Source organism: Primulina huaijiensis, chromosome 6 (assembly GCF_012295235.1).
Source record: "Primulina huaijiensis isolate GDHJ02 chromosome 6, ASM1229523v2, whole genome shotgun sequence".
Classification (NCBI taxonomy): Eukaryota; Viridiplantae; Streptophyta; class Magnoliopsida; order Lamiales; family Gesneriaceae; genus Primulina; species Primulina huaijiensis.
The window spans coordinates 16,677,333-16,688,752 of NC_133311.1; the positions used below are offsets into that span (position 1 = coordinate 16,677,333).

An 11,420-nucleotide genomic window follows, 5' to 3' on the forward strand; every position below is an offset into this window, starting at 1 on the left:
AATTTGTTTTTTCTTAAAGAAATTTTTTTTGGGATTTTAATATATTTTTGTCATTAGTTAAGTTTAAAAATAAAAAATGTAATATTATAATTATCAACATCTATAAAGAAAAATGTGGTAAATTATTAAAATATATAAGAATAAATTTAGTATTGAATAAAAAGATGTAACATGACATCATTTGTTTCCATGTGATATAAAATATAAAATTATTTTTTAAAGAATATATATCACTATTGGGTTTATGTTATATGTTTAATTCTTAATGAAGTCATTTTTTTATTCTTTAATTTTTCAATTTATTTTTTATTTTATGTATCAAAATTACAGTGTAGTCTTTCACTATTTCTTATAATTATATTTTGATCCTCATTTAAATATAAATCAAATGAATTATAAAAAATATTATACAAAAACGCAACGCGTGCGTCCATGCACTAGTTTTCAAGTAACGTACCATCACCACCTTGTTTACTCACTTGCTTGGTAGTTGGTTTCTTTTATTTTTTGAACAATTAATTCTCGCAATTCATACTCATTTTATAATGTATGTAGCCGCATTAAGTTGCTATGGAAATTTTGATATTTATATTAATTTGATTTGATATGCGTATGTATAGCATTTAACACGTATATAATATTATATATTAAAGATTTGTGATATTTATGATTATCAAATATATAATTTCGTATTTTGGTCTTGTTATTAAGAAAAAAAAAAATAAAATCAAAAATAAATTTTTTCTTAAAAAAATATATTAACATAATTACATTTTAAGAGATACTAGGTAAAATATAATCAGACATATTCCGTGGCAAAAGCGTCGTTCCACTGCTCCCTTTAACAGCACACACCAAAGGTTCCTAATTTTTACCGCGCAGTAAAAGTTCCATCTTTTATTTAATAATTCAAAATTTCGTTCGCTTCCTGTCGTCGTCTTCTTCTAACCCATCATTTTTCTCCACTTCTCTCTCTCTCCATTTGCAGCACCCGTTGTAGGACTTTGATCGGAGTTGGTAATTCCATCAAGAAATCCCTCAAATTAATCGAAAACAGTCTGTGGATCGGATTCATTTGTTGAAGACGACGAATATTATCCGTCAAATTGCGTGATTTATTGCGTATATTACATTATCATCGTAAATATATCGGTTTCGTAGGGGAGAAAGGTGTTACAGAAACGAGAGTTTAGGGCTTGTTGGTGTGTAGAAATTGACAAATAATTATATAGTAAGATCAGGGTTTTGGGTAGGAGATATGTGGGGGCCAGGATTGCAGTTTAATAGGAGTAAAAATAGCGACGATTGGTTTTATAGTGCGTCAAGGGCTCATCGGAGTTGGGATTATCTGGGGAAGGCGCAGAGTGATGTCACCTCTACCCAGTCATGGAGCCAAAGCGATGAGACGGCGGCGGAAAACTCTAAGCCTGCTGCTCCGCCGGTGCTGGAGTTCTCCGATTTGTGTAATCTGGAGAGGTTCTTGCAATCTGTCACTCCTTCTGTTCCGGGGCAGAGTTTATCCAAGGTAAGTTTTTTTTTTTTGATAATGAGTTGATTGAAGTTTGTTTTATGGATTTACAAGTGCCTTTTCCATTTCGCATGCGATAGTGGTTTTGAAGAATCATATCACGTATTGCTTCTAACCTATGATAGATAAAGACCTTGTTTTATTTATGACAGTGAAACGGCTTTATCTCAAGTTCTATAATAAGGTGTTATTTTTAACTCTCGGTTTGTCTTCAACTGCTTTTTTCACATTTATTACAAATCTAATGAATAATTCTTGAAGAGAGATGAAAGAGTTGGATTATGATTCCAATAGTGTTGTTTTTATGTTTGTTTAGTAAATGTTTATGCCGTTGTATTATGTCAAAATTTTATGATCTCGGAGAAGTGGGTGTTTGCTGAGCAGCGTCGTAATTTTTATAATGTTTTACTGGACCTGTTCATTTATCTAGTGTGATACATGTTCTTATTTATACCAAGCTCGGATCTCGTTGGACCAGCACGTAAAGCCAGAAAAGTTAGATTTTTTTACTCCACTATTTTTGTAGAGCAATAAATGATAAGATCTAAGCCGTTAAGCGGCTGCGAAATACTTGATTGGAGCATATAAATTGCTTTTTTCTCTCGATTGCTCTACTACGATTATCATTCACATGAAACTCCTAAATGAGTTCAGATCATTTTTTGAATGCATTCCTCTCTTTTTGACTCATTTCCATTGACAGATGGCTGGGAGGAGTTGGAGAACGACTGATGCAGAATTTCAGCCATTCTTTTTTTTGAGTGATTTATGGGAGTCATTCAAGGAATGGAGTGCATATGGTGCTGGAGTGCCTTTGATATTAAATGATTCTGATTGTGTGGTTCAGTATTATGTGCCTTATTTATCTGGCATTCAGTTATATGATGACCTTTCAAAGAGCACAAAAAAATCAAGGTATCCCTCTTCCTTAAATGCACTGTTTTAAGAATTTGTGTATGATTGAGAAGCTAATTGTCATGTAGAAATGACATATGGAATGCAAACAGAATAGAGGTTTCTTGTTTCTATGTTTCACTTTCACTGTTTTGTAATCCTGATTATATGGATGAAAATTGGGGGATTATTGTCTAGGTCGGGTCATATCTCTCTCTCTCTCTCTCTCTCTGGTTCTACTCTTTTATCCTTTTTAGTACTAACTAATTTAGGAATTTATTGTTTGACTTTAGATAGATCACTGCCTCTTGAAAACGGATCTATAGTTTATGTAAAGTTTGAGTCAATCCATGCGGTATCATTCTTCCTTAGCTACCTTTGATGGATGTGTAGCAGGTCCTGTTGAAGTTTTGGAACTTCTGATCTTCAAGTTATAGAAATCATCTGCAACTAAGAATCTTATTATTTCTAAATGTTTACAGTGAAAGAATCAAGTTTACGTGGATTTTATAACTTTATATTGTGTTCGTGGCTCTGGATTTGGTTTATTTTTTCCTTTTGTGCTTTACATTCTCTTCTCATCCTTTTCTTTACCTTGTCCTGGGGACTGGGACACTGGTTCAAGTGGAAGTTTTATATTTGATTCACAACACTCAAAGTTCAAGGTTTTTTTTTCTCTCGTTAAGAAAAACTTTATCTTGCGTATTAACCCTAAACTGGACAATTTTCTACTAATGATGCGTATGTCCTTGTGAATTTACTTTTAAAAAGTGGCAGCCTTCCACTGTATTGTTTATATTGGTAAAAAAATAAAGTATCGTGACTACACTTTGTGTCTCACAATAAGCCACTTATTTGCACATTTAGTATTTTGAGGATCCATCATTCTTTCTTTTTTTTCAAATGTCTGTGTTGGTGACAGTCAATAATAGATGTTCTCTATTTAAATTATATTTAGTTCGGCTGTTGTTGCTTCTGATAACGTTTTTGCCCTCTAAAGATTGGGAATGGTTTAGGCGTTGTTCACCTGTTGTTACTGTTTACTTTAACTCATAGCGATTGTAGCTTGCTAAAGTACTGATGAAACCTTGCTTTCTTTGTTTACAACTCTCCTTTAATGCTTGCTCTTATATTTTCAAGTCATCATTTAAACTGTTTTGACACCGATTTTGTTACTGATTAATACTCAGCTGAATTCATTATTGCTCCTTTACCCGATTACTTATTTTTTCTCTCATTTGGTAGGCGACCTGGTGAAGAAAGTGATTGTGAGTATTTTAGGGATTCTAGTAGTGATGGAAGTAGTGATAGTGAACAAGATAGAGGTTGCTTGAGTTGTGCAAAGGAACCGCATAACTATCATTTTCAAATACATGATAGTCGTCACAATGTAGAATTGTTGTCTTTGGGAGCACAGGACATGGCTTTTCAAGAAGGCTTTTCTAGTGATGAAGGTGAATCTGGAAGCTCACAGGGTTGCTTGTTGTTTGAGTATCTTGAGCGGGACCCGCCCTACTGCCGTGAACCTTTGGCAAATAAGGTCGGTTTTCTCTAACATGCAATGTGCATCAATTACTCTTTCATTCGTTACTCTATATTGACCTGAAACTTGGACAGATACTTGATCTTACTCACCGCTTCCCGGAACTGAAGACACTTAGAAGTTGTGATCTACATCCATCGAGTTGGGTCTCTGTGGCTTGGTATAATTTTGTTCAGGGTCTGATCTTGGTTGCTGATTTATGTGGTGACATATTACTTACCTAGTGGTAAATAACTGCGTTGCAGGTATCCCATTTACAGAATACCTACTGGACAAACTCTTAAAGATTTGGATGCTTGCTTTTTAACCTTCCATTCTCTTCATACACTATTAACAGGTGGATACACCTTACCTCTATTTTTTGTGTGTGTGTGTTTTATGTGTCTGCCTTCAAAAAATGCGAGCATAGGGAACTATAATGGCTTCCTAATGATTGAACTATAGGTATTAGAGGTGGACAAGGTGAAACACCTAAGTTGAAGGCGTGGTACTTTAACAAAACACTTGCCTTAAAGGATTGAGATGTGCCTTAAAGGATTGAGGTGTGCCTTAAATGCTACTTAATTGCACAGGAGATCAATCAAAGGTGAAATGTGACACGATAGTTAAAGGCTTGATGTATGCATAAATGCACCTTAGATTCCATGATCGGTAATCCAAATTGAAATAGAATGTGTAATAATTCACATATATGCATATGCATTAATAAATATATGCTTTGTTGTTGTTTGCTGGTAGGAATTGGACTCATTGTGATAGAGTTATCTTCGTCCTTCTAGATTCTGACTTGTTTTTCCATGTTACTCGTGTGGATAAGGTGTATTCAATGTTGTGTGCCTAGTCTCCGGAATATCCGTGTATCTTAGTGTTTTAAGCATCCCATCTAATTTCCTGGTTTTTTTGCATTTGCTTCTGCAGGAAGTGAAACCGTGAGACCTCCAACTGTAACATATACAACTGAAACCGATGGTGTTCCCCAGATTTTGCTTCCGGTATTCGGGCTTGCCTCGTACAGATATAGAGCATCATTGTGGACTCCAGATGCAGGTCATAAGCGCCAGTTGGCCAATTCTCTCTTGCAAGATGCCGATAATTGGCTAAATTTGCGCCAGGTCAACCACCCAGACTTTGCTTTCTTCTGCCGTCGGTAAATTCCTGAGATAGGCTCCCTTTCTCGCCTCCTATTGTTGAAAAGGAGGATCTCTACCCATTTTTATACCGAGGGTACGGGGATTGTGAAGAAGGGTAAGCACATTTGGTTTTTGCCTTTTATGTCAGTCTGTTAGTCATGATGAGTCAAAATGAAAAACAATACCACCCTGAGAAATCTCCTCGACGGGAAAGAAATTGATCGTTTGTATTATGTTTGGGGGTATGTTAACATGAAGGTGGTTGTGGAAAGAGAGGAAAACAATTTGAATTCACTGATCAAAGCTGAGCTGAACTGTACAAGCGACATCTTTACTGGTTCAAACTTCAAAATATACCAATCTTTTTTCAATTTCTTTATTTATTTTCTTTTGTCATATGATATTAATAGATCTTTTCCCCCTATCCTGATTAATTGTTGTTGGTGCTTACTATTTAGTTCTGCATTTTAAGTGGGATGACCTTATTCCGGCTGTGAATTTAAGAAATATCCCAAGGTTACGACTTTTAAGTGCTTCTGTATTGCCCGTCTCATATCTGAATCAAACCGGGTTTCACCATTTCCACTTATCAGAAGCTTTTGCTTAGTGATCCTTGTTGGCTCGCAAGTTTTCCTTCTATAAACTTCTTTGGCCTTCCGAGGTAGGTTTTGTTTTTTACTTTTATCTTTCATAAACATTCGTCATCAACATATCATCTGTACTCATTTATTTGAATCAAGAAAAAAAAATAAAAATTCGAAGGTATAATCAATACACACGCAGTTAATAGTAACCATTTAAATGATGATTGAACTGATAGAATATGTGAACGTTTGATCAATGATCATGTATTTAATTTTTTTTACTAACATTTTATTCGATGAGCCTGTCATGTAATACGGTTGTATGACTAGCTTAATTTGCCGTCTTAGTTCGAGAGTTTAGAGTGCATCGAACGGTTGTAATTATAGATTTCATCATCATTAAAAATAAATAATTAGTAACCACCGCGTTTTAACACATGTAATAATGAATTGTAATTTTTTTTTTATTGTAGTAGTTGACAGCCCTTTTCTAGCATGTTTGTTTTTTTCTAACCAAATTTATTAGTAGGTATTCCCATTGTTGTTTTTAAATGAATTTGTCTTTACAGAAGTAGTAACCACCTCAAAAATGGCAAATAAATTCTTGTAACTGACATTAAAAAATTTGCAAATTCTAATTTCTAATTACATGAACCGACCAATTTTTTCATAAAAAACGAAGCCAACTTAATCCAATTAAAGTCGACTATTTCAGTTAGCATCCAAAATAAACGATTTTTTTTTTTAAAAAAAATAAATTAGAAGTTTGATTAAAATATTTAATATAAAACTGAACTTATAAAAATGAAATCATATCGAAAAATTCAATCTATTTGATTTAAATATTTTCTTTCGTTAATTAATAGAAGTAACGTTGAATAAATGAACCAACTTTTTTTAAGAAAATAAAATCGAACCAAATTTTTAGTCAAGTCGATTATTTCTGTTTAATAGAAATTGTACTCAACCATAATTCTGTTAAAATTATAGTAAACGAACCAATTTTTTTATATAATAAAGTAAAATCGAACAATTTATAATCAAGTCGATTATTTCTGTTTAAAAGAAAATGTACTCAACCATAATTCTGTTAAAATTAATTTTCCACATTTATTATTTTTAATTTTGCTAATATCGTTATTTATAATATTTCTAACAATAGTATTATTAATTTATTTCATATTATTTATTATTATTGGTATCATTAATTTTAATATTATTATTGTTCTTTTATTTCTTAAAAATAATCACAGTTAAATTTATTTACTATGTCTATGAAATTGATAATTTTATTAAAAAAATAAAATTTGAAATATTTATTATTAATAACAATAAATTAAACACATAAAATTTAAAGAATGTTTTTTAAATAAAAACATTTTGTAAAACCCTGTTTGAGAAAAGCAAATGTGTGAAGCGATATAAATATATTCTTATTATAAATGATTACCTTATTTAATTAGATGACAAAAAATTGTGTGAGACGGTTTCACGGGTCATATTTTCTGAGACGGATTTCTTATTTGGGTCATCCATGAAAAAGTATTATTTTTATGCTAAGAGTATTACTTTTTATTGTGAATATTGTTATGATTGACCCGTCTCACATATAAAGATTCGTAATATCGTCTCACAAGAGACCTACTCTAATTAGATTTGAAATATTGTAATCAAGATAAATATGGCAAGATAATATTTGTAAATATTCGTATGTTGTAATCTTCCCCTATAAATAGGGTGTTTATATTTAATGAAAATTGCACCTGATTATTGACTCATTCTCTCTTTTCTATTATGAATTCTCTCTACTCGTCTCTCTTTCTTTTATGGTGCATAACACGTTATCAACACAATGTTGTAAACAAATGAGGATGAACATATTTCTCGTTCTCTTGATGCTATTGGAATAGCACAACGTGTTGTCAATACTTAATTTTACGATATATATGTTAGTGCTCTAGAAGTAGCACAATTATAATTATTGATATATTGATGTCCATCAAATATCATTATGTTGATGACTCTAAAGTAGCACAATATGATTTTATATTGAGAGAAATTCATGATTAAGATATGATATAAGATTAAATATTGAGAATCTAAAGAGATTCATGATTGAAATCTGATAACAGATCCATGATCTATAAATATTATTGAAAGATAGATCTATATCAAAGTATATAAATAATTATAAAAAAATATTGATCAAAATATCAAAGATTTGTTGATATTAATGAAGAATATTTATATAAGATCCAAGATTTGACAATATTCTTGAGGAATATTAATTTAATGCCTTTTTGGTTGAATGTTTTTTGAGTATCTTATGAATCGAGAAATTTATTGCAATTTCTTAAACAATATCGACATGAGATCTAAAATTGTTTATATTCCTAAAAAAGATGACTAAAGATCTAAAATCTTTCAAAAGAAAAAGTATGATATATTATTAGTCACTATTTTATTATTTGTAGTGACTTCATGTTCAATGATGAACTGCCTATGCTATTTGATAAAATATATATGAGTATGTGGCAGTGAGACCACGATGTTTGAAAGAGAATATATGACAATGAGATCACAACGTCATCAATCGAAAAAGAAAATAAATTGTAAAACCCAATGAATTGATATCATCATTCTATATCAAATATTGACGATTATGGTAGTCTATGCATTATCATGGCAGTGAATTGAGCTTTGAACATTCACGTATTTCTCATCCACTGTCACTGATTTTCAATTCCATGTTTCATTGCATGTTATTCACCATTCTTATGTTACTCCCTAACATGCTTAGAATTTTTATAGTGAATTAATAGATTCAACTAAATTTTAAAAAATTCTAACATGTATTTATTTTGATTCCCATAATTAAATTATTTCGTTACATAAATAATTTATAAATCTTGTGAATTTATTCTATCAATATATTTCATTGATATTACATTAATTTATTATGCAATTTTGTGATAATTTTTCTAATTTAGGATTTTTAATTTAAGAACATGTTGGGTTGTTAGATCTTTATTTTCTAAATTTTGATTAAATTTTGAGTGTTGATATAATTTTGGCTAGTCTCAAAATTATTTGATTAAAATTGTCTTTATTTTAAAGTGCTAATAAATGATAAAATATTGTATTACATATTGTTGTTTTATATGTTTTGCAAATGTATGAACAAAAAATCTAATGGAATGACATTTATGAGAAACCGAATGTCGCTATTTAAGGTAAAAGATCTACTTGATACATGTAAGAATTTGAAAAGGTTCAATTTTCAAGTTCAATTTCAATATCTTAGTTATGGTTTTTTGTTTCTTCAAAGAGAAATAAAGGAAGACAATTATTTAAAGTTGTCTAACTAATGAGATCCATTCTATAAGATGAATGTGATAGTGTCAATGAACACAATTGATACCAAAAAAGAATATAGTATCTTAAATGTGATATTAATTATAAAATTGGCACAAAATATTGATATATACATCATGCCCGATATAAATTTTGTGGAGGCTGATGATGTCTACCCAAATTATATTTTCATTGTATGTAGATACAAATGTATTAATGATTCAGAAGATCATTTGATTGACAACGAAACGGAAAGGTATGTTTGATACAATAAAATAATGATAAACATTAACGTATATGGATTTGAGAATGCAATGCCAATATTGATTTGGTATAGATAGTATATTACAAATCAATAGTTCTAGAAGAGCTAATATTCTCAAAATTATCATCGATACAAAAATTTTCAGAGTTTAGCATAATCGATTGGGTTGAGCATTCAAATTATATAAATAGTTAAGAAACTATTGATAGGGCATAAAGATGTTAATGATGAAGCCAAAAGTTTCTGGATCGATAAATATGAAGATTTTTGAATCAAATATCCAGGAAATTTTATTTATGGCTTATCGAATTTGATACTACTATCATAAGCTCAAGTTGGCAGAAATTCCCCGTATTATCTGGAATGAATAAATAATGTAGGCCCACGACTCGCAACTTGATGTTCGTTTTGAGAAAAAATTCCAGAATATATAATCAAGACAAGCTTGATTAAAAGAAATAATATGAACATCAATTATATGATTATAAATATGTTGGTTTGATTGATTTATTATGCCTCCAATCAACTATTGAAAGAATTGATTTTGATAATAAATGCATCATATTTTGGGGATATCTGAGATATATTTTGTATATATTATGCTAACTGATAATGCGTTATGTGCGAAAAATGCACTCGAATAAATTTCTTGAAGATATTGTAGATATGTTGGAAATAATTTGAATCTTTTGCTCAAATATTTTGAGCCATGAGATTTTTATGATGCAGTTTCTCATTTGTTATTCTTGTAAAATGTTATTTTCAAAATTGAGGGGGAGGAAATAGAAACTAAAAGAATATTTTTGAGATCGATCCCAACGTAGTATAAAGTGAACATGAAGTTCCAAGTTTAAATATCAAAATATGTTATTTGATTTTGTGTATAAGATTGATTATACTATTTAGCTGCATTCATGTTCTAGTTAAACAATGTATAAAATTCGTCTGAACAACGAAGAACCCTTTTAAAGAAAATGAGTGAATATCTCAATGTCAAAACTCAAAAGAATAATGAAAGCTAGTCGTCATGAAAGAAGTTGATATCATGTGGGACATGTCTTATATTAATTGCAAGTAAACATAAAAGACGCTAAAAACGTGATCGACCCAATATTTTAATGAATCCAATTTGGATGGTATTATTCATGAAAAATAACAAGTATATGAGAAGACGAGATTCCACATATTATTTGAGATCCAAATGATATAATTGTTAATGTGTTTTTGTTATAATGCAAAATGATGATTATCTTGAAATACAATTTGTAGTGATTGTCAATAAAAATGATTGACAAATGATATGTGAAATACGAGCACACTTTAGCTCAGAGTTTTTAACCCAAAATCGGTTATGAGAAAATATTTTCAGGGGACACGAATGAGTTAATTTGACAGTGATATGTATAGAAAACCCTCTTACGATTTGAGATGTCAAATAGATTTAGATTCAACGTCCATAACTATTATTTCAATAAAACATGTCATTATACAAATTAAAATGATCACATGCATCAACTTTTGGCAAATCGGTGTACAAGATCTGAATACGAAGAGTTGATGATATCAATTGATGCTTGCAATAGGAGAAGCAATCAAAGTTGTACTTTTTCTTCTTCAATATTTTTTCTCTCGTGATTTTTCAAAACTAAGTTTTTAATTAGGCAATTAACAATTAGCGAGAGATGTCGTATTTTTTTTTTCACTAGGATTTTGTCATAATGGGTTTTTTCTAGAAAGGTTTTAACGAGTCATATCTATCTTCGGGAAGATATTTAAATAAAATATCTATTGATGTATTCTTTTTCTTTCGTTCGGATATTTCCCAATGGGTTTTAGTGACAAAGTTTTAATGAGACATCATTGAGTCCCGATAAAGTTTCTAAGCATCCATCTTGCCAAATAGATATTTGACAAATCAATTGTTTCTGCAAATAGTGTTATAAATATATTCTTATCATAGATGATTAATTTATTTAGCTAGATTTAAAATATTGTAATCAAGATAAATATGAAAAGATAATATTTATAAAAATTTTCATTCTCTTTTTTGTGGTTTATGGAGATTTATGTTGATCCGTTTATGTTCCCATCAAAGTTTTAGAAGATATAGCACAGCCTGGAA

General features: G+C 30.5%; 1 protein-coding gene and 1 non-coding gene across 2 annotated transcripts; one reads left to right on the forward strand and one right to left on the reverse strand.

Moving 5' to 3' along the window:
- Window positions 1-921: 921 nt before the first annotated feature.
- LOC140979757 (uncharacterized) lies at window positions 922-5,466 on the forward strand. The gene is made up of 6 exons (XM_073445312.1): window positions 922-1,525; window positions 2,232-2,443; window positions 3,668-3,962; window positions 4,040-4,125; window positions 4,211-4,302; window positions 4,884-5,466. The coding sequence occupies exons 1-6, from the start codon at window positions 1,259-1,261 to the stop codon at window positions 5,114-5,116; spliced, it is 1,185 nt and encodes a 394-aa protein (XP_073301413.1). The 5' UTR covers window positions 922-1,258; the 3' UTR covers window positions 5,117-5,466.
- On the reverse strand, window positions 4,207-4,263 carry LOC140980019 (U7 small nuclear RNA). Its single transcript, XR_012175850.1, has one exon. It is a non-coding gene; the product is annotated as a U7 small nuclear RNA (small nuclear RNA).
- Window positions 5,467-11,420: the final 5,954 nt, after the last annotated feature.

Excerpts from the sequence above, each read along its gene's own strand:
- LOC140979757 (XM_073445312.1), top strand. The coding sequence starts at position 1,259 with ATGTGGGGGCCAGGATTGCAGTTTAATAGGAGTAAAAATAGCGACGAT. Across the intron at positions 1,526-2,231 it reads CGGGGCAGAGTTTATCCAAG|ATGGCTGGGAGGAGTTGGAG; the intron begins GTAAGTTTTTTT and ends TTCCATTGACAG. Across the intron at positions 4,126-4,210 it reads AGTTGGGTCTCTGTGGCTTG|GTATCCCATTTACAGAATAC; the intron begins GTATAATTTTGT and ends ACTGCGTTGCAG.